This window comes from Heptranchias perlo, chromosome 6, assembly GCF_035084215.1.
Source record: "Heptranchias perlo isolate sHepPer1 chromosome 6, sHepPer1.hap1, whole genome shotgun sequence".
Lineage (NCBI taxonomy): Eukaryota > Metazoa > Chordata > Chondrichthyes > Hexanchiformes > Hexanchidae > Heptranchias > Heptranchias perlo.
Window position 1 is genome coordinate 4,036,850 of NC_090330.1, and position 23,910 is coordinate 4,060,759.

General features: G+C 43.9%; 1 protein-coding gene across 3 annotated transcripts in view; it reads left to right on the forward strand.

The window, feature by feature from the left end:
- Window positions 1–23,910, forward strand: part of rsf1a (remodeling and spacing factor 1a) — an 83,741-nt gene that overhangs the window by 13,002 nt on the left and 46,829 nt on the right. For all 3 annotated transcript variants that reach the window (XM_067985627.1, XM_067985626.1, XM_067985625.1), the window contains exons 2-4: window positions 13,785–13,876; window positions 18,191–18,283; window positions 22,114–22,319. In XM_067985627.1, coding sequence (XP_067841728.1) covers window positions 13,785–13,876; window positions 18,191–18,283; window positions 22,114–22,319 — 391 coding nt within the window. The remainder of the gene's footprint in view (window positions 1–13,784; window positions 13,877–18,190; window positions 18,284–22,113; window positions 22,320–23,910) is intronic.

Sequence of the window (23,910 nt, forward strand, 5' to 3'; positions counted from 1 at the left end):
CTGTCAACACTTTGTGGAAAAGGTACCAGAGGTTTGCTGGACCTGTACCCAGCAAGGATCTGGAGAGGTGGGGAGAAAATTGGGAGAAAAAAAGTTTTCTAAGTTGATCATTCTTAAGTATGTGCATGGGTGTCCATGTGACGCAACCCTCTTCTCACCTCACCGCCATCATTTGTGTATAACTCACACTCTGAGTCAGCAGGTTGTGGGTTGAATCCCCATTATTGACTTGAGCACATAATCTAAGCTGACACTTCATTGCAGTACCGAGGGAGTGTCGCATTGTCAGAGGTTCTTTACTATTGCATGAGAATTTGAAATGAGGTCCCATCTGCCTGTTCAGGTAAACGATCCCATGGCAATATTGGAAGAGAAAAGGAGAATCGTCCTGCTGTCTCGGCCAACATTCCTCCCTCAGTCAAATATGAACAAAAACTTTAATCTATTGATCGTAAATCATTGGGATGTGCCGAAGACACAAAGTAATATATCAGTGAAAGTTAGTTCTTATCAAGATACTGAAATGGAAATTCACAGGAATCTAAAATGGTACCTGAAAATGAAGGCATCCAAAAAGTAAAGCATTTTATTTTTAAAAAGTAATTTCCCTCAATTTGTTTTCCTACCGTCTCCTTATAGAATGTGTTGACTTCTTGCTGTGGTATGGTTTCATTATCACTGACCTACCAGTATCTCGCCTAAGTTGCCATTCTTCATATGTGAGCTGAGATAGTGAGCGCTGGCAAACTATTCAATTATGGGGGATATCAGAGCCTGATCCTGTGCTCACCTGACATCTCTCACGTACAAGCATACTTCCAACAGATAATTGCTGGCTAAACCCTGGCTGACATACTTCTTCCTTGGCACGATTCAATGAAGAGCAGGGGAGTTCGCCCTGGTGTCTCTGGCCAATATTTATTCCTCAACTAACATCACTAAAACAGATGATCTGGTCATTATCACATTGCTGTTTGTGGGAGCTTGATGTGTGGAAATTGGCTGCTGGGTTTCCTATATTACAATGGTGACTACACTTCAAAAGTAATTCATTGGCTGTAAAGTGCTTTGGGATGTTCTGAGGTTATGAAAGGTGCTATGTAAATACAAGTCTTATTATTTAATGCTGGATCTAGTTGTAGCACTCCTACCAATGCTCCAGCTGAGATGAGACAGCTCATTTCAGACCTGGCCCCTTTCTGCTCCGCATGGTCCAGCTTATGACTGGATGTTATAACTGAGCCGTTGTGGAGAGCCTCACTAAGATTTTTTTGAAGAAAGCTGGAGAGGAACTCTTATCAATAAGTACTGGACTGGAGACCCAAAAGTTGTGAGTTCAAATTCCATCATGGCAAATTATGAAATTGAATTCAATAAATCTGGTAATTTGTGGGCTGGCACCAGAAAAAAACCCACTAAAGCTGCCAGGTTTATGTAAAAATCCAACTGGTTCACTAATGCCCTTCAGAGAAGGGAAACATAGAAAATAGGAACAGGAGTAGGCCATTTGGCCCTTCAAGCCTGCTCCGCCATTCAATATGATCATGGCTGATCCTCTATCTCAATACCATATTCCTGCTCTCTCCCCATACCCCTTGATGCCTTTTGTGTCTAGAAATCTATCTAGCTCCTTAAATATATTCAGTGACTTGGGTTCCACAGCCTTCTGTGGTAGAGAATTCCACAAGTTCACCACCCTCTGAGTGAAGACATTTCTCCTAGTCTCAGTCCTAAATGTCCTACCCCGTATCCTGAGACTGTGACCCCTCGTTCTGGACCCCCCAGCCAGGGGAAACATCCTCCCTGCATCCAGTCTGTCTGGCCCTGTCAGAATTTGAGACGTTTCAATGAGATCCCCTCTCATTCTTCTAAACTCGAGTGAATACAGGCCGAGTCGACCCAATCTCTCCTCATATGACAGTCCTGCCATCCCAGGGATCAGTCTGGTGAACCTTCGCTGCACTCCCTTTATGGCAAGTATATCCTTTCTTAGGTAAGGAGACCAAAACTGCGCACAATACTCCAGGTGTGGTCTCACCAAGGCCCTGTATAACCGCAGTGAGACATCCTTGCTCCTATACTCAAATCCTCTTGCAATGAAGGCCAACATACCATTTGTCTTCCTAACTGCTTTCTGCACTTGCATGTTTGCTTTCACTGACTGGTGTACAAGGACACCCAGGTCCCTTTGTACATCAACATTCACCAATCTATCACCACCTACACCTTTACCTGGTCTAGACTGCAGGAACACATGACGTGATTGATTCTTAATATTCTCTGAAGTGCATGAGTAAGCCACTCAGTTGTAGAAACAATCCTTGCGATAGGTCACCGTCTTGGGGGAAACCAACACCATCATGGGAGCGCCGTCACAAGGTCTGCACAAGTTCATGAAAGCAACCTTCTCAGAGCAACAAGAGATGGGCAATAAATGTAGCCTTGGTAGTATGGCCCACATCCCAAGGCCATTTTTAAAAGAAGAGGAGTCTATATTGGTGGAGGTGCTTTAACCTGATGCTCCAATGATACTGCAAATTCAGCAATAGTGTCACATACTCCGCAGTAGTAAAACCATCTGATAAAAGGGGTTCTCGCATTGGCAGCAGTTGGCTTGCTAATGTTTAAATTTTAAAAAGAACCTACTTTACAAATGGTAACGTTCGACAACGGCTGCTGTGAGCAATGTAGAGCAGTAGCCTTAGGTTCCTTCCTTAGTTTGTGATGAGTTACGGGTGGGAAATTGGAGTTGAGGAAGAAGATCAGCCATTATCTTATTGAATGGCAGAGCAGGCTCGAAGGGCTGAATGGCCTCGTCCTGTCCTACTTTTTTATGTTTACTGATCTCAGTAGGTGTGCTACAATGGCTTGGCACCCATGGGAAGGGGAAACCTGCCTGGTTCCTGCTGCTGTTCGCTATCCAGTAACCTCCCCCCACGCTGGAAACTACTTGCGTGAACGTAGGGTGAGACCCACGTCGGGCTCGGTAGTGATGCCTTCCATAACCAAATGACCTCCTGGTGCTCAAGCTAAATGACCAGCACCAATGGGACCGAGTCCCACCAAACTTTGCCTTTGGGAGGAGGGGAAAAAATTGAGGTGATAGTGTAATGCGTTGGCTGTCCAAACTGTTGCCTCTTATATGTCCTTGGAGGTTTCTTCGGTAGACAGGTTAGGGCACAATGCCTGCAATTGAGCACTGCTTTCATCCATTTGGTGTGAGTAGCCAGTTTTTGGAAATCATCGAATCATACAGTGCAAGAGGCCATTTGGCCCATCCTGTCTGTGCTTTGAAAGAGCTATCCAATTTGGTCCCACTCTCCCGTTCTTTCCCCAAAGCCCTGTAATTTTTTCCTTTTCAAGTATATATACAATTCCCCTTTTATTGCACTCTATGGGGTATTGACTTTGCCCTAATTCTTTCAAATCCATGCATTGCTTTCAAATCTCAAAGGGTAATTGCATTGATGTACCTGTGGTGTCCGGACTACACTCTGGGTTTGGAGTTATGATTGGCCAACGTAACGACGTTTTTTCCAATATGACTTTTGAACAAAACTGTAAAACGTTTATTGTTGAGAAACTGTAACAAAAGCCTTTATTACTTGGCATATTTTTGTGATTAAGTGCTTTTATTAACAGGTCGCAGGTGCGTCCTGGTTATTTTATATATAGTTGGTAAATTTGGTCCTTTTATGGCATTGTGAGTTTTCTCTGGATGTTTCTTTTTAAACATCATTTAAAAATAATGAATTACATAGAATTTACAGCGCAGAATTGATCAACTCACGCGAGTACAAATGAATAAACTGCTGAGTTTTTCGTTGTTGACACTTGTTTAGTTTTGAAAAATGTGTATTATGTTAAGTGTTTGGGAACCTTTTCAGATTAGCAGACGCCCGATTTTCAGTCCACCCGGCGTGTTGCGCACATTTATGTTCAATGTATGGGCTCTCATTCATACTTTTAATGTGCTTTGGTGGCGAAGTTGCTTTCCGTCTTTTTCTTTTGGAGGGGAGGGAGGGAGATGGGCTTTGGCGCAAATCCAATTCTTTGGTGTTGTGTGTATTTTTTTAAAAGCAGACGAAGCGGAATGTGGCTTTTTTTAAAACAAAACGATTGGGGTGCAGATTTGAAAATTCTGTTTGACTCGACTTGACTCTCTTCAATATATCTCAAGTCCTTTTTAAAATATAATCGTACACGCCCACCAGCCTTTTCAACCGCCTGTCCTCACCATTTTGGATTGGCGTAGTTTTTTAAAAAAAAATCTCCTTTTTGCTCTGCATTTTGGTGATTGCACGTCGCACAACACCGAGGCGACTCAAAATCACGAAAACCATGTACTTAATAAATGTTTGGCGGTCTTTGATTTGTCTCAAATTAATCTGAATCCAAACCGGATACGTCGATGGTTGCTTGCTAACAGCTGCTAAACGTCTTTTTCGGCTAAACAACTGATATTTCATTAATTTGCGTGCTATGTAATCTTTAAAAAAATCATATATTGCAGCGATATATACGGGTTATGACCACCGCCTGTTTCACACCCATTCCTTAATTTAAAACCCGGCGCAAAGATATCCAATCTCCTTCCGTTTTGTTGATTTATTTATTTATTTTTTTTGTCCGTGATTAATCCCGTGTTTATTTTGCTCCATCTAGGCGTAAGCTTGCTTGGGTGCCAAGAAAGGTTTCATTCATTATTTTAATTATATTATACGTGAAACATATTGTTACTACAATGTTTACAATGGAAGCACGTGGGCGACGTGACTTAACAACCCGCCAGGGACTTCCAGGGACACGTAATCGACGAGTGCTTTCTAGGATATTTAGGCTAATTATTTAGAAAGCAGATGGTAGGTAATCTGTTACTGCAGCAGTGGTTTAAAAAAAATGTTGGAATTGTGGTAAAACTGTGACGTGGACACATCTAATAGTTAAAATAAACTGACTAGTACAGGCTTACAAATTGCAATATATACAGCAAACGTCGAGGTAGGACTTGGTATTTTTAGTGGTAAATACTGGATATCCAGTTTAGAAACCCAATTTTAATTCAGGAGGATTTTGCCAATCTTCAACAACATAATTACATAATTTTTTCATAATAATTTTCAATCAAAAAGCAGAAAAATTGCAAGGGTTGGGGGGGGGGGAGAGAGAAAGAATGCATCTATAATTCTGTAGGGTCCTGTTCATAAGCCTTACTTCTTGTTGCTGCAATTGTTGGTCATGCTTTTCTGTCCACCCGTACCATTGTAAATTGCTATGTCAACATATCCCATTCAGCTTTGCTATGCCAGCTTTTGTGTAGTTGCAGGCTCTGGCCACAAGGTGGCTCTGTGGAGTGATTTAAAAAAAAAAGTCTCCAAACTCTGTCACTAACTTGTATAGTTTTTAAAAACTTCAAATTCAACTCACCACGGGAAAGGCCATAAGCAACTTATTAGTATCTTATTAAAACTTTTACACAGGATACGTACTCCATTGAAACCTGCTATGTAAACATTTCCAATAGGCAATCCTTTCTTAAAATTAAGCTACAACACAGCACTACCTACGTGGTGAACAGCGAAAGCAACATGCTATAGACAGCGGTAATTGATCCCACAACCAAAGGAACAGGTCAAAGTTCTGCAACCCTGTCACTCCATTAACATCCCCATCCTCGATGATGGCAGAGCCCAGCACGTGAGTGCAAAAGACAAGGCTGAAGTAAGAATAGAAGACTTAAGAAATAGGAGTAGGCCATATGGCCCCTCAAGCCTGCTCCGCCATTTAATAAGATCATGGCTGATCTTCGCCCTCAACTCCGCTGTCCCGCCCAATCCCCAGATTTCCCATAGAATCCAAAAATCTATCGATTGAGCATCCACAGCCCTCTGGGGTAGAGAATTCCAAAGATTCACAACCCTCTGAGTGAAGAAATTCCTACTCATCTCTGTCCTAAATTGCCTACCCCTTATCCTGAGACTATGCCCCCATTCCTAGAGGGCATAGTGTTTGCAACCATCTTCAGCCATAAGTGCCAAGCAGATGATCCTTGTCTGCCTCCTCCTGAGGTCCCCACTGTCAAAGATGCCAGTCTTCAGCCAATACGATTCACTCCATGTGCCATCAAGAAACAGCTGAGTGCATTGGACACAGCAAAGTCTGCAGGTTCTGACAACATCCTGGCTGTAGTCCTGAACTCCTGTGCTCCAGAACCAGTTGCGGCTCTACCCAAGCTGTTCCAGTACAGCCATAACACTTGCATCTACCTGACGATGTGGAAAATTGCCCCGGTATCTCCTGTCCACAAAAAGCAGGACAAATCCAACCCGGCCAATTACTGTCCTATCAGTCTACTCCCAATCATCAGCAAAGTGATGGAAGAAGTCGTCAACAGTGCTATCAAGCGGCACTTACTCACCAATAACTTGCTCATCGATGCTCTGTTTGGGTTCCACCAGGTCCACTCGGGTCCAGACCTCATTACTTCCTTAGTCCAAACTTGGACATGAGCTGAATTCCAGTGATGAGAGTGACTGCCCTTGAAATCTAGGCACCATTTAACCAAGTGTGGCACCAAGGAACCCTAATAAAACCGAAGTCAATGAGGATCAGAGGTAAAACTCTCCACGGGCTGGCACGAAGGAAGATGGCTGTTGGAGGCCAATTATAGCTGCAGGACATTGCTGTAGGTGTTCCTCAGGACACCTACAGCAACTATCTTCAGCTGCTTCATAAATGACCTTCCTTCCATCATAAGGTCAGAATTGGGGCTGTTCACCGATTGCACAGCGTTCAGCTCCATTTGCAATTCCTCAGATAATGAAGCAGTCCACACCCTGCAGCAAGACCTGGACAATATCCAGGCTTGGGCTGCTAAGTTGCAAGTAACATTTCATAGAATGATACAGCACAGAAAGAGGCCATTCGGTGTATCGTGCCTGTGCCGGCTCTTTGAAAGAGCTATCCAATTAGTTTCACTCCCCTGCTCTTTCCCCAATAGCTCTGCAAATTTTTCCTTTTCAAGTATTTATCCAATTCCCTTTTTGAAAGTCACTATTGAACCTGCTTCCACCGCCCTTTCAGGCAGTGCATTCCAGTACATAACAGCTCGTTGCATAAAAAATGTCTCCATCTCCCCTCTGGTTCTTTTGCCAATTATCTTAAATCTTTGTCCTCTGGTTACCGACCCACCTTATTTACTCTATCAAAACCTCGCATAACCTTCTCTGCTCTAAGGAGAACAATCTCAACTTCTCTAGTTTCTTCACATAACTGAAGTCCCTCATCCCTGGTAGTAGTCTGATAAATCTCCTATGCACCTTCTCGAAGGTCTTGACATTCTTCCTAAACTGTGGTGCCTGGAATTGGACACAATACTCAAGCTGGGGCCTAACCAGTGATTTATAAAAGTTTAGCATAACTTCCTAGCTTTTGTACTGTATGCCTCTATTTATATCGCCAAGGATCTTGTACGCTTTTTAACAGCTTTATCAACTTGTCCTGCCACCTTTATGCCACACAAGTGCCAGGCAGTGACCATCTCCAACAAGATAGAGACTAATAACCTCCCCTTGACATTGAATGGCATTATCATCGCAAAATCCTCCAGCATTAACCTTCTTGGGGTCACCATTGACCAGAAACTCAACTGGACCAGCCATATAAATGCCGTGAATACTAGAGCAGGTCAGAGGCTGGGTATTCTGCGGCGAGTGACTCACCTCCTGACTCCCCAAAGCCTTTCTGCCACCTACAAGGCACAAGTCAGGAGTGTGATGGAATACTCTCCACTTGCCTGGATGGGTGCAGCTGCAATATCACTAAAGAAGCTCGACACCTTCCAGTACAAAGCAGCCCGCTTGTTCGCCATGTTTCATCCACTAGCCTAAACATCCACCCCCTTCATTACCAGTGTACCGTGGTGCAGTGTGCCCCATCTACAGGATAGACTGATCTCAGGAAACATCGCTCGGTGATCCCAGCTTCCAGCACTTGCCTCCATTACTAGAACTTCCTCTCCAATGTTTCATCAATCTTGAGACACCCCGCCCCCCCCAACCCAAAATACCACTGAACCCTGAGACCCAGCAGAATGGATAGCAAGTTGGCTACAAAACATGAAAACAGAGAGTAGGGGTTAAGGGTAGCTACTTAGACTGGCAAACGGTGGGAAGTGGTGTTCCACAGGGATCGGTGCTGGGACCATGGTTGTTCACCATTTACATTAACGATTTGGACTCTTAAAATCAGAAGTACAATTTCAAAATTTGCGGATGACTCCAAATTGGGGGGTACAGTTAATACTGAGGAAGAATGCCACAAAATTCAAGACATTAATAAACTTGCAGAATGGTGTGTAATTGGTAAATGAATTTCAATATAGATGTGTGAGGTGGTGCATTTTAGTAGGAAGAATAAGGAGGCCACATACTGCTTGGATAATAAGAGTCTAAATGGGGTAGAGGAGCAGAGGGATCTGGGGTACAGATACACAAATCACTAAAAGTAGTGATGCAGGTTAATAAGGCCATTTCTTAAAAAAAAAGCAAAGCAAGCACAAGTTCATTTCTGGAGGGATAGAATTGAATAGCAGAGAAGTTATGTTAAACTTGGTTAGACCACACTGCATAGTTCTGGTCTGCATATTATAAAAACGATAGAGGCACCGGAGAAGGTATAAAAAAGATTCACACTAATGATACCAGAACTGAGAGGATATACTTCTCAGGAAAAGCCGGCGATCTTTTCCCTAGAAAAGAGAAGCTGAGGGATGACCTGATAGAGGTCTTCAAAATTATGAAAGGGTTTGATAAGATAAAGGCAGAGAAAATGTTTCCACTTGTTGTGGGGTGGGGGGTCCAAAACTGGAGGTCATAAATATAAGAAAGTCACTAATAAGTTCAATATAGAATTCAGGAGAAACTTCTTTACCCAAAGAGTGGTAAGAATGTGGAACGCGCTACCACAAGGAGTAGTTGAGGCAAATAGCATAGATACATTTAAGGGGAAGCCAGATAAGCACATGAGGGAGAAAGGAATAGGAGGATATGCTGATATGGTTAGATGAAGAGGCTGGTGTGGAGCATAAACATCGGCATAGACCAGTTCGGTCGAATGACCTGTTTCTGTGCTGTAGACTCTATGCAAGACCCCACCTTAGTACTGCTAGGCTCTGGGCCCCCTTCCCATCACTCCCAGGTACTATGGCCATCCCAATGCTGATAAATCAGTGTTACTTGTAATAATTGGCATAGCCCTTATTGTTAAAATCTATGGCTCCGTGAGCAAAGCCACGGCAGATCTGTGCTAGTTGTATAAAAACAGAGAATCTCTTTTGAGCAGTCTCATTGGCCAATAGTAATTGTTACTGTCACTTTCCAACAATCTCATTGGTTCCAGCTAAATGCCTGAGTGGCTAAATTATTCTGTGCTCGAGAAAGCCAACTCTCTGCTGACTTTAAGAGCCCTACATGAAGTGGTTTTGGACTGTCACAACTCAGTTTTCAGTGAACATGGTAACAAAGCATCAAACTGTCATTAGTTTGTCATTAAGTTGGCAATCTTCAACGGGACATAAGGAATTACTAGCACAAGTGCTTTTTAAAAAAAAACAGTTTATACTAGCTATGTTGGAATACGACCAGGACTGCTCAGGGCAAAGCAGAGAATTTTTTAATTCATTTATTGGTACCTGGAAGTGGGATGTGGGGGTATAGTTGGAATTAAATTGGAGATTTGTGGCACTGACATGCTTATGTTTATACCATTGACTGTTTCCTTTTGTGGGTCAGTCTGCAATAAATTGTATTTTAAAAAAAAATATATGTACAATTTAATATTTGAATGTTTGGATGCCTCAAACATATTTTGTTTGATTCATGCAGCCTATTTCTGGAAATGGTAGCTGCATTCTCTGAATGTTGAGTTCCCAATCTTGACCATGATGTTACTGAGATCTAAGGAACAGAAACTAGGTGATTAACTACATGAGTGAGGTGAGTAGGAGAGACTTGGGGTGTTTGTGCACCTTCTAGAATCTGACTACCGAGTGCAATCGGCAGAGATCTACAAGTAGGTCATCTAGTCAGTCTCTGGGCCAGGTCAGGAAAGATTACATTCACAGAAGCTTAGTTGAGCAGTTGTCAGAAATTAAATTGCCCCAAGTTCGTAAGCAAATGTTACAGTAGATCGGTGTTACTCACTGGCTTTGTTGAGGGCTGCCACAGTCCTACTAACGACATAGATTCCTTCTCCACCAATATCCCAGACTTGATGGGATGGGGATGGAGACTCAGCAATACATGAATAACCAGGCCTGCTGAAGGTGGCCCCCGAGTACACAAATGCTCGGACTCTTTTATCAGCTAGAAAGTGGCTTTTATATTTTATTGACTGAAATGAGAAGGATCAGCATAGGTGCTAAGGGCCTTGGTCTGAGGTGCAGTGGTAATATGCTATTTATTTTGTACTTCATTAGCTGACAGGTGCTATATAAATGCATGTTCTTTTTTTTCTGTAACACTGCAGCAATACTGTAATTGTATCATGTAGTTTCTGGGGCTCAGCATTTCTAAACTTATATTTCTGTTTTAAGGTATTATACAAACGTAGTATAGAAGCACTAGGTGTATCCAGAGTGGTGGGATATATGAATATTAAACTCCTGATGCAAGAAAGCACATAACCCCATTTCTGATTATGCTGTAATTTTTGGCACTTCTGAAATGGGATTGTGTATACGACTTCTCTCCATAAGCAATCTTAGGCTGGAATATGGATATTAATTCATTTAATCTGGGCCTGTAAAATTAAGGGGTTCACTTTGAGTTTGGGTGAGTACTACTTCTGACTTTATGACCACTCTAGATTGAACCAATCTTTTAAGCAACGCAATGAGCATCCCAAGAGAGTTGGTCTTTAAAAGAGAGCACTAAGAATATATTGCAAGGTATGAGATCAAGTGACGGCAAACAACCCAAGAGTTTTTAAGTGGCATTTTTGGTGTGGCATTCCGCTGGTTCCTTGGAGCAGTTGTGTGTTTTGAGGATCCATTTCTTAAATCAGTGAAACGCTTGTAACTGAGAAGGAATGGGTGGGCAGTCTCGCTCCCAGGCTTTGGCTAATATAGTTGTAAACTGCCAGCAATGAATCATGCAAAGGGAGCAAGAAAAAGCTTTCTTACTGATTTTCCCCACCCCCCACCCCTGTCAAAGGTACCTGGCCTTTGCTTGGTGCCTCCCCACAGAAAGCAGCTTAGGTTGTGTTGTGTATTGGCATTCCAAGGGCTGCCACTGTGAATCTGTGGAACCAGTTGAGTGTGATGGCAATGCTTACTCGCCGGGTCAAGCTTAACTTTGATATGTATTCCTGGACAGGATGCAAGGAAAAAGCTTGCCTGATGAGTGATCCTTTCATCACCAGCCTCCTGCCCCTCTCCCTTTCTTGTTTCTCCCTATTTCGTTGATATTTCACATTGCTAGGGTTTATCTGAGCTTTCCTCTCATTTCTCCTAAGCTGTAAATATGCTGTCTTACACACCTCCCTGAATCCAAACTGATCGCACCATCTCCTACACTAGATCGTTCTTTCCCAGGATATCAAAATTGGAACTTCTTTCCTGCTTCAGTTATCCCTTCCTGATATATAAAAGCTTGGCATCATGTTCTTTAGTTTTACCTTTTCTTCTCTCTTACTTGGTTACCACTTACTTGTGGTGCTGTCCTGCACCGTGAGCCTACAGGCTTTGGATTTTTATGTTGAGTTTCTCAAAAAAACAGCATCCATACATATGACTGTACAATATACTAAAAATCTTGTGTCAGTGTGCATTTCCTGCCTGCACGATTTGGCTCTGTGTTGTCTTCATTTTTTGTCAATTTTTTTCCATTATAAATTCCTGTGTCCGCAGTTATAATGGGTTTTGCTTATGTAAACTTGTCACATTGTAATTACACAGTTTAGACACCTGGTGGCTAAGTACACAGTCTTTGAACTTTTTCAGAGACTGTTTTTGAAAATATTAAGAACCTCCGTCCGCCATCTTATTTTTCAGCCTGCAGCTAAGAACACTTCCAGGTAGGTCATTTTTAAAAAGTTTATGTAAGCTTTCAAGTGTTTTTTTTTTAAAGAAGTATATATATTTCTAAACTTTTAATTTCATCAAAATTGTCTTAATTTTAAATTTCCCTGTTTTGAGGGCCTGAAACCACTCTGCTCCCGTTCCCCATGGCTATCGCTTTTAAGTTATTATTTTATCCTTCGTTGCTGGACTTGTAATTTTTCTGCCCTCGGGCTGTCCTCCTCCCTCTCCCCGCAGGTGGTTCTTCAATTTTCCAGTTTAAAAATTTTTATTCTTAAAATGTTAATATCTCGGCACTTGGGCCATCCCACTCTGCTTCTGATGGGATCCGATCAGCGCTTGCCCGGGAGTCCGATTCTTGCTCCCAGCCCCGCTTTCTGACCTGCCCCCAGGACCCGAGTCATTTTTGGCGAGACACGAATATAGGCAGGTGACAAAGACCTCAGTGCAGGAGAGAGGGATGCACATATGGAAGGGGAGAGAGAGAGGGGAGAGAGAGAGGGGAGCTCATGGACCAAACTTCCCTCTTGCACAGCCGAGGTCCCCACACGCACCTCTCCAAAAAATAACTTATCATAACTCGATCTCAAGTCCTGCTCGCACCATTTACAGTTTCATGGACAAACCTACAGATTAATAGCACCACACATGGATTCATAAAAGGTATGTTCCTGCTTCTCAAGTAATTTATTCATTGGCTGGTGAGCGTGGGACCATTGATAATTTATTAATTTTGTGCTTCCTGCTGCTTTTTTATTAATTTATTGGTTCCTGCTACTCTTGTCAATTTAATTCAACTGGTATCCACTTCTGCTAGCTGCTGCTGTATGATTTATTCATTCATTGATGATTGTTTCTCTCTTAATGTATTAATTGACTGGTGGTGCCTCCTTAGCTACAATTTAATGGTCTTTGGTAAGTTTTCATCGTAGTGAGCGATTCACATTTGCAGTTTGCATTGGTTTGTCTACATTGACTTTACTTGCTGTGATTACACGGTGTCAAACAAAACCAATAACACATTTTGTTACTTCTCTAGCTTCTTATTATAGTGGCAGCGTCAGTTGCCCACTGTTTAAGGGTGTATTGTCATCACATTGTATTGGAACATCGAATTAAAACTTTTCCAGACTGTACAGCTCTCTGTTCAGCTTTTCCAGACTGTGCAACAGCACGGGAGATTGACGAGTGATCTATTTAAAAATCTTGTGTCTGCACTCGTTCCCTATCAGTTTTTTACATTATAAATTCTGTTGTTTATATTTATAATCTAAACCACCCTATGTAAACTTGTCAAACTGTAATTACACAATCCTGCCAGCGGAGATGCTCCAGTGCACCACTGGCAGGAGGATGTAATTAACAGCGTTACAAGTATTCTAGGGAATTTCCATTACTAATGTGGTCATGGGAGTTTATAATGGAAATATATAAAGGTAAGCACAGAATGTATGACTTCAAAATGGGGACGGAATTACGTCTGCGCACTCCAGTCCAATTATCTCCTGCCATCTAACCCTTCTCCACATGGAGCTTGCACTTGGTCTTGACTCTCCATGTGAAACACCACGGGAGACTAATTAGTAGGATATTAATAGCCCTGCTTTCTGGAGGGTACCACTACTCTTTTTGTTAGTAGAAATTGAAATTGCGTTTCTTTTATGTAAATTAAATCCTTAACCCAGCACCTTCTTGTTTCCTACAGTTCCCCAGCCATTGGTGGACCTTCACCTGAAGTTGATGAGGAAGATTGGGAAGTCTGTGAGCTTTGATAGATGGGAAAAGTACCTTCTCAGGGTAAACTACTTTACATTGCTCCTGCTATAGTCTTAAAACACTGTAATGTCATTCAGAGTTGGTCATGCGAGAGCTTATTTAACTAGTAAAACTAGTATTGGCCAGCTCATTTGCGACGGTATCCTAGATGAGAGCAGTTTTTTAAACAAAGGCTGTGAGCATGTGCAAAATGCAGATATGAAATGGCCCTGCTCACCTGTGTGTGCAGGATTTTTGTTCTGTAATGCAACAGTTGAAAACCAGACTTCTACTGCCTTGTTTGTAATCCCTACAATTAGTGGGCGACCATTCAGAACTGGGCATGGGGTCATCCTACATACAGCAATCGTGCTGCTTTTGTTGAAAGCTACCTTTTGGGTTAGCAAGTTAGAATTGCATCAGAGTGCTCATCCACTTATTATCACTTCTTTGTTGCTGGGTCAAAATCCTGGAACTCCCTACCTAACAACAGCACTGTGGGAGTACCTTCACCACACGGACTGCAGTGGTTCAGGAAGGAGGCTTACCACCACCTTCTTGAGGGCAACAAGGATGGGCAATAAATGCTGACCTTGCCAGTGACGTCCACACCCAGAGAATGAATTTTAAAAGAGCTTCTGGGATCTGGTGGCTTATTGTCAAATCAGAATCTGGCCTTTGTTAAAACTCAGTACCGAGTCCAGCATGGATATTAAGATAATGGCTTTCCTCTAAATTCACAGCGTATATTTCAAGTATGTTGTCCTGTTAGATAGTTGTATCTGCTAAAAGATTTTTTTTAACAACCTTTTTGTCCCTAAGCCTGCCTGAGCCAAGGGGCATTCTCTAGATGAGCAGGCACTCTGTTCTCATGGTCATACCATTGCTGCTAGTGTGATTCAGGGTAATTTGTCTGATCCTCTGTGTTTCCCACAACTTCCAGTCATTGACTCCTCCATTGTGCAATAAAACTCGAAACCTGCTGCGTAGTCATTGGCATAACTCCACATTCCACCACTTCTGTGGTTCAGCGTGGGAGCATCAAGATGGGCCACTTTAAGTCCCAGTGCTTACTACAATAGAAAGTAAAACCACAAAATTCAAATATTAGGCCATAGAATCATATGGATTAAAGTACGGAATGAGGCCATTTTGTCTGTGCTGGTGCCAATAATTTAACTGGACCTGTTTACTGTAATCCCATTTCCCTGCCCTTTCCCCATATCATCTTCAGTTCAGCTTTTTAGGTACTAATCCAATTCCTATTTATATGATTATATAATCTGTGCCCTAATAGCTATTTGTGGTAAAGCATTCCATGTTCTGAGAACATTTCAGCTTTCTCTTTTGTTCTTCTAGTGGTGACATTCAGTCTATGCCTCCTTGTCACTGATTCTCCAACCTTTCAGTATTTACCCTCCCAAAATTTTTCATAATTTTAAAAACTTTTGATTAGATTGCTAGTGAAAACCCCTGAATTTTTTAGCATCTTTCTTTGTTACTACGACTTCTCATTCCTGATATCATTCTGGTGAATCTTACTCTACCCATTTCATGACCCATAATATCTTTCCTTTAATGGGGTGCCCAGAACTGTGTGCAATGCTACAGCTTCATGTCACCTGTTACAGAGCAGGTGTAATGTAAGTCAACCGTGTGAATCTTTTTGAAGGGGCAATATTGGAGCATTGTTGGTGTGCATAAGTGCATCAGAAATCTCTTGCTATTAATTGATAGGGCTATTTTTCTAGGACTGTCTGGCTCATGCGTCTTGTTACGACAGTGTGGTAATTTTAAAAAAATTCATTCATGAAATGTGGGCGTTGCTGTCAAGGCCAGTATTTATTGCCCATACCTAATTGCCCTTGAGAAGGTGGTGGTGAGCCACCTTCTTGAACCGCTGCAGTCCATGTGGTGAAGGTACTACCACAATGCTGTTAGGTAGGGAGTCCCAGGATATTGACCAAGCGATGATGAAGGAACGGCGATATATTTCCGAGTCAGCATGGTGTGTGCGCAGGTGGTGGTGTTCCCATGCGCCTGCTGCCCTTGTCCTTCTAGGTGGTAGAGGTCGCGGGTTTGGGAGGTGCTGTCAAAGAAACCTTGGCGAGTTGCTGCAGTGCATCCTGGAAATGGTACACACTGCAGCCACAGTGCGCCGGTGGTGGAGGGAGTGAATGTTTAAGGTGGTGGATGGGGTGTCAATCAAGCGGGCTGCTTTGTCTTGGATGGTGTTGAGCTTCTTGAGTGTTGGAGCTGCACTTATCCAGGCAAGTGGAGAGTATTCCATCACACTCGTGACTTGTGCCTTTGTAGATGGTGGAAAGGCTTTGGGGAGTCAGGAGGTGAGTCACTTGCCATAGAATACCCAGCCTTTGACCTGCTCTTGTAGCCGCAGTATTTATGTGGCTGGTCCGGTTAAGTTCCGGGTCAATGGTGACCCCCAGGATGTTGATGGTGGGGGATTCGGCGATGGTAATGCCGTTGAATGTCAAGGGGAGGTGGTTAGACTCTCTCTTGTTGGAGATGGTCATTGCCTGGCACTTGTCTGGCGCGAATGTTACTAGCTAATTATCGGCCCAAGCCTGGATGTTGTCCAGGTCTTGCTGCATGCGGGCACAGACTGTTTCATTATCTGAGGGTTGCAAATGGAACTGAACACTGTGCAATCATCAGCAAACATCCCCACTTCTGACCTTATGAAGAAGGGAGGGTCATTGATGAAGCAGCTGAAGATGGTTGGGCCTAGGACACTGCCCTGAGGAACTCCTGCAGCAATGTCCTAGGGCTGAGGTGATTGGCCTCCAACAACCACTGCCATCTTCCTTTGTGCTAGGTATGACTCCAGCCACTGGAGAGTTTTCCCTCTGATTCCCATTGACTTCAGTTTTACTAGGGCTCCTTGATGCCACACTTGGTCAAATGCTGCCTTGATGTCAAGGGCAGTCACTCTCACCTCACCTCCTGGAATTCAGCTCTATTCTCCATGTTTGGACCAAGGCTGTAATGAGGTCTGGAGCCGAGTGGTTCTGGCGGAACCCAAACTGAGCTTTGGTGAGCAGGTTATTGGTGATGAAGTGTCACTAGATAGCACTGTCGACGACACCTTCCATCACTTTGCTGATGATTGAGAGTAGACTGATGGGGCGGTAATTGGCCAGATTGGATTTGTCCTGCTTTTTGTGGACAGGACATACCTGGGCAATTTTCCACTTTGTCGGGTAGATGCCAGTGTTGTAGCTGTACTGGAACAGTTTGGCTAGAGGCGTGGCTAGTTCTGGAGCACAAGTCTTCAGCGCTATAGCCGGGATGTTGTCGGGGCCCATAGCCTTTGCTGTATCCAGTGCACTCAGCCGTTTCTTGATTTCACTACTAGGCCACCGGACGAGATCTTTATTGTGAAATTTAAGATGGTTGCAGTGATTATATGCTGAGCAGTCCCAATGTGTTCAGTTTATATATTTTTAGTAATTACTGACTTGTCTTATTGTGGAATGTCTAAACTTGTGTCTCTGCTACTGAGCAGCCACGTTGCTTGCTGTGAGGCCGCTGTCAGTGTCTCCTTTTGCATGTCACTGGGGTACTGTCTGGGCAGGACATCCCAGTCTATTTTCCCTCCACCTGTGGGAAGATGCTGCAGCCTATACTCTGCCACTTCCTTCCTGGTCTAACTCAGATTGGGAACTGTGGAAAAATGGCCTACTCAAATGATTGGTGTGCATTGGTGCTCTGTCTGCAGTGCCACTGCTCATTTCTGGTTTTATTTTGTAAATCACTATCTGACACCCCTCCTATATATTAAAATAAATCTCCCCCTGCTCTCCCTCCCCTCCCCCCCCCTCCCACCCCAATTAAAGTTTTTCCTGAGCTCTCCCGAAAGAGCTGACTCATCCTGACGTACTGTTCCATGGAGGCTGGGTACCCTCCAGTAACTCAGCGGATTGGCAATTCTTCATATGCGTGAGCCCAGATAGTGAGTGTAACAGGCTGCTCAACTGTGCCATGCATCACAGCCATGCTCCGTCTTGCCCAATATGCACATTGCAGCCGGGGGGAGGGGGGCACTGGATAGCAATTGGAAGCTGACCCAGCCTGATTCTCTCAGGCTGTTTATTGAGGACAGTTGTGACTCCTCCTACTGCGTCCCCGTGTGACAGTACAGGTTGGAAATTAATGGTTTTTACGGCTCGTTTACACTTTGCCTTTACCAACTAAGCCATTGGGGGAAGCTTTTAAAATCAATCTTTTAATTATTCTGTGTTAATGGTTTTTGCTGTTTTATTTATTTTAGAAAAAAATTACAATTTATGACTTAAATGTAGACAGCACATTGTAAAATATTTTTTTTTAAAATAGATTTGCCTGGAGTACAACAATACTTGGGCCTGGGAGATGGAAAAAATTGGATACACTGAAATGGATGCAGAATGCAAACTTGGCCTCTTAAAGGTAATTTCTGAACAAGAAGCATTTGTTCTATAGGCGGGAAGATGGAGTTAAGATACAGATCTGCCATGATCTAATTGAATGGCAGAACAGGTTCGAGGGGCTGAATGGCCTACTCCTGTTCCTATTGTGTGCATAAGCATTCAGATGTTAATGCAAGATGCCAAACATAAAGGATGTCAGTGCTGGGAAAATGAATGTATTATCACCTGGAATTAGCATTGAGTACTTGAGTCTGGAATAGAATCCCTGCCAGAATTCCTTAACCCCAACCTCATAAGACTTCTCACCATCTTATTATTTCTCATTACCCCCAGTCTTCTGAAGTAAAGTTTTTGTTGATTATATTGTATATTTTCAGCTAGAGTGTATTCTTCTGTCTTTTCCCATCCAAGGCATCCTTGCTGGGGTATCGTTCAGCAGTGACAACAGTACCTGGTCATTATTCACGTCTGAACTAAACAGTGAGAGTCTTTAAGTTATTCAACAATGAACAGCACCACAGCTAAGCCCCCCTCTCTCTCTCTCTCTCCCTCTCTCTCTCTCCAAATACCAACACACGTGCACCGTCCAGGAATCACTGGCAATCAAACCTATGGTCTTTTGGTCTCGCTGGGCTTAGAATTCCACTGCTGTCCTTCCCCACTAGGCCATTGGAGGGAGCCACAAGCTGTTCTCAAATGTGCAGAGTATGTGTGTGTATACCTGTGCTTCCTATTGGAATGTTACTCTGCGGTTCCTTATACTAATTCAGTCAGTGCAATTCACAATTAACACGATTTACCAAACTCAGGAGTAGATTGAGCATAAAATGGCCAAAAATAAAACCTCTCCAATTAACTGCCTATAATAATCATCATGACCTTTAAATATCTGCAGGAAGACACTGCTTTATAATTTCTAACTCTCAGTTGCTATCTCGTAATTGCTCCTTCAGTTTAAATTGCTTTGTAATTCAAACAGTCTAAAATTTTAAGATTTGGGACTAGAGTGGTTGCATCACAGCTGCAATTTTGGCCTTTTTAAAAAAAAATCTTCTAATTCAGTACATTGCTATGCAAAAATGAAAATTGTGGAGGATTTCGGTTATAATGCAATCGTAAATACCTATGTAAAGAATGTGCTTATAATTGCTGTAGATAGTGGAAATCTCTCTTTCCTCCCCTCTCCTCCCTGTCACACAAGAGGAAGCAGAAATGTGGGGAATGTACCCTACTTCCCTTTTACCCCTTGCTTCCTTTCTTGAAGGCTCTTCTTAGCCAGCAGTAGCCCTCTGGTATCTTGCTGCAGTGTCCATTCTTCACAGCTGTCAGCTGTGTGGGGTGGGAGTGGGGGTAGGCATAGTAGCCGAGCTTGATCTTTTCCTCCCTGATGGTCACACAAGCCAGGTATTCTTTCTAACATCGCCTGTCTCCACCCCTGGCTCAGCTCATCTGCTGCTGAAACCCTCATCCATGCCTTTGTTACCTCCAGACTTGACTATTCCAATGCTCTTCTGGCCGGCCTCCCATCTTCCACCCTCCATAAACTTGAGCTCATCCAAAACTCTGCCGCCCGTATCCTAACTCGCACCAAGTCCCGTTCTCCCATCACCCCTTGTGCTCGCTGACCTACATTGGCTTCCGGTCCGGGAACGCCTCAATTTTAAAATTCTCATCCTTGTTTTCAAATCTCTCCACGGCTCCGCCCCTCCCAATCTCTGTAACCTCCTCCAGCTCTACAACCCTCTGAGATCTCCGTGCTCCTCCGATTCTGGCCTCTTGCGCATCCCCGATTTTCATGGCTCCACCGTTGGCGCCCGTGCCTTCAGCTGCCTAGGCCCTAAGCTCTGGAGTTCCCTCCCTAAACCTCTCCGCCTCTCTCTCCTCCTTTTAACACCTACCTCTTTGACCAAGCTATTGGTCATCTGTCTTAATACCTCCTTATGTGGCTCGGTGTCAAATTTTGTTTGATAATCGCTCCTGTAAAGTGCCTTGGGACGTTTTACTAAAGTTGTTGTTGCTACGCCCCTAGGAGCCATCACAGCTCAGCCTGCTGCTGTCCTCGCCCGATGTCCGTTCACGCATAGTTGATAATGATCATGGCAGGTGTGATCAAGTGGCCTTTTGTGTTCTCAACGTTTATTCAACTAAAGGCGGTTCAGCGCTCCTCTGCACACTTTTATTGTTAGGTTCATCAAGACCAAACATAGTTATCACAGGCTATGTCTCTTCTCTCCAGGTCTGCCCCTGATCTGAAACATTGGGTTTTATAACCCCCCTTGCTTGTTTTACTTAATATGGGATGCCGGTGATGACTTATTGGGAGTCTAGCTGGCTGCCGCCATCCACTCCCGATGGTCCTAGTGCCCCAAAATAACGGGAGTGGACGTACACTTCATCACTCAGGAAGCCATGTTGATTCCTCTCCCCGCCCCCCCCCCCCTCCCCCCACCAAAACAAGGGAAGCCAAAGCCTGTTAATGGCGTCTCAACAGCTGATATCAGGCTAATGACAGAGACTGGGGGGTGGAACCTTGTCTGTATGGCTGTTCCATATGAGGCCGTGATGTTACCAACTGAGCCATAGAAGCAGTTTAAGGATGAGGGGTGTCTGTTTCCTCCTTGCCAATTATCTCCCTCGACGCCTGAAATGTTAACTCCTTGTTTGCAGTACGGGCACTGATCACCTTGCTCAAGGGGCCACCTTCGTGCATGACCTTGGAGCTGTACAGCCCCTGGGAGGACTGTGTTACAGCTGAACCCCATTCTGCCTTTCCTGACACCGCATGCTAGGGTCACTGGATAACTAATCAGGATCAAAAGCAATGTGTAATTTGATTCCTCCCTTCCTGACGTACTAAGGAAAATTGTAACGCCATAACCATGGCCCTGGTTAAGATTAGACAGCTCAGCACAGACGCAGTGGCTTTCTAGGCCACTTCAGAGGATATTTGAAGCTAATACCTTTCTGGTCTGCATGGTTCACTAGGCAGTGGACTGAGTCATCAGGAGAATGTTCGCAGAGTATTTTATATGCATTGTTCTTTTGTCCCTTCTTCTTGTTTTAACAAAGAAGAACGCTAAAATTTCTACCCAGTAGGGGGAAATCTCACTGCTTCCCCTCTACTGAAAAATAAGGGTATGATAGTGTAGTGGTTATGTTATTGGACTAGTAATCCAGAAAACATGAGTTCAAATCCCACCATGGCAGTTTGAGAATTTGAATTGTTTTATATTTTTTTTAAAAAGCTGATATCAGTAAGAGTGACCATTAAGCTGTTAGATTGTTGTAAAAACCCAACTAGTTCATTTTCAGGGAAGGAAACCTGCCATCCTTACCCGGCCTGGCCTATATGTGACTCCAGTCCCACACCAGTGTGGTTGACTCTTAATTGCCTTCTGAAGTGGCCTAGCAACACACTCAGCTGTGGCCACTAGTGATGGGCAATAAATGCTGGCCTTGCCAGCGACGGCCACATCCTGAGAATAAATAGTAATAAAATAAAGAATATGTCTTGGACTGAAGATGGTTCAATGGGCACCATCAAACCTCCCACACCTCACTCTCTAATGTCGCATATCTTGTGTCTGAGCCTTTGGGAATGGAGGTGGGAGGCTCCATCACAGAGCCCACATGCGATCGATCTCTCTCTCTCTCTCTCCCTCTAGCAGGGGTCACTGGATAGGGATAAAAGTAGAAACCCTGGCTGATATTCTTTCTTTCCCCCTTTCTCCTCCCACCCCCCCCATTCATTTGCTGCGGCCAATTTTATCACCGCTACTGGTGCTCCGATTGGGATTGGGCCTTTTGTTTTATAGCGATACGGTAGTAACGCGGTCCTTTCTGTTTCAGTATCTCTGTGAATGTCAGTTTGATGACAATTTAAAATTCAAGAATGTGCTAAATGAAGAGGAGCCAGATGCTCTGCGTGTGCATCCAATTGGGTGCGATAAGGATGGCTTAATGTACTGGTACCAGCTGGACCAAGAGTTCAACGTCCGGTTGTATACAGAAGAACAAGATGATCAAGATGGTACTTCATGGAGGCTCATCGTAAGGTACGGTGGGACTGGGGTGGGAGGTGTGAATTTTCGGTTATGAGTTTCTTGTTGTAAATTTAGGCTTTTGGAGTAAAATATTAAAAAGGGAGGTTTCCTTGGTTAGGTGGGTGGGTGGATAGAGGTAAAAAGTAAAACTAAATGCTGTGAATCTGAACTACGAACAGAAACTGCTAAAAATGTGTATGAGGTTGTTCAGCGTGTCAAAGAAAAAGACAGGCAGGGCAACATCCATGGGATGTCGGCGTCGCTGGCAAGGCTGGCATTTATTGCCCATCCCTAGTTGCCCCCTGAGAAGGTGGTGATGGATCTGCTGCTGTCTGTGCAGTGAAGGTGCTCCCACAGTGCTGTTAGGTAGGGAGTTCCAGGATTTTGACCCAGCGACCATGAAGGAATGGCCGATATGTGTCCAAGTCAGGATGGTTTGTGACTTGGAGGTGATGGTATTCCTGTGCACCTGCTGCACTTGTCCTTCTAGGTGGTGAAAGTCGGGGGTTGGGGAGGTGCTGACAGAGAAGGGTTGGTTTGAGACGCCCCAAACTTACTTCCTGCAGCCAGCAGACATAGCAGGCTTTCGTTCCTATCTGTCTGGACTGGATTCCAATCCAGGTTCAAGAGGTGAAAGTCAGTGTCGCAACCCATTGCAGAAGGTGGTAGAGAATTTCTCTTAATTTCTTATGGAGAAATTGCAGGCTACTGTGGGTATTTATTGGCACACTGTTACTAAATTTGGCTTAAAATTGCTCATGGAGGCCCTCCCCCCCTCCCCCCTCTCCCTCCCATACAGTTCAGGGAAACATTCTTCTCCTTTCCCATCTTCCCAGTTCATGGAATCATTCTCCCTCCTCCCTGACTCCGCCCCATTTCATGCTGCCACTCTTTGTCGTTTCCCCCCCCCCCCCCCCCCCCAACAAGTTAATGGAGATATTCCCCAACACAACCATACCTGGTTCTTGCCTCCAAACTGATGCTGTTGCTTTGCCATGGGGATAGAACCATGCAGCACTCTGGAAGCAGGAATTCCTGATCCTGAAAACCTATTGCAAGGTCAGAAATTTCCAGGTGCAGCAGAGCTCTATCCCTGGAACAAAGCAGCATTGGTAAGCGGCATAATGGGGGTCGGGGTCGGGGAGGGGGAGGGAGGCTGTGGAGCATCATTTCCACAGATTGTGCAACCGAAATTGTGGAGTGTAAGCAACTTTGTACAAGATATTATCATTCAGTGCGGGAGAATGATGTTCTAACATTTTTGAAATACCAAAAATCTCAACACTTTAAAGCAGTTTTTCTTTATCTTTTTCTCCTCCCTTCTCCAGTTGCACAGGCACTGTCAGCTCTGGTACCTTGGCCCTGTGGCCATTCCTCTCTCAGGCTTGGACTTGGAGTGTTGCCAGGCTATTTGACAATTGTGGGCACCACAGCCAAGCCCGGCCAACATCCACTGCCTGATAATTGCAGCGCACCTCATAAAGCAGTCAGGAACACACTGCCTGAAAGGGCGGTGGAAGCAGATTCAATAGTAACTTTCAAAAGAGAATTGGATATATACATAAAAAGCATACATTTGCAGGGCTGTGGGGAGAAACAGGAG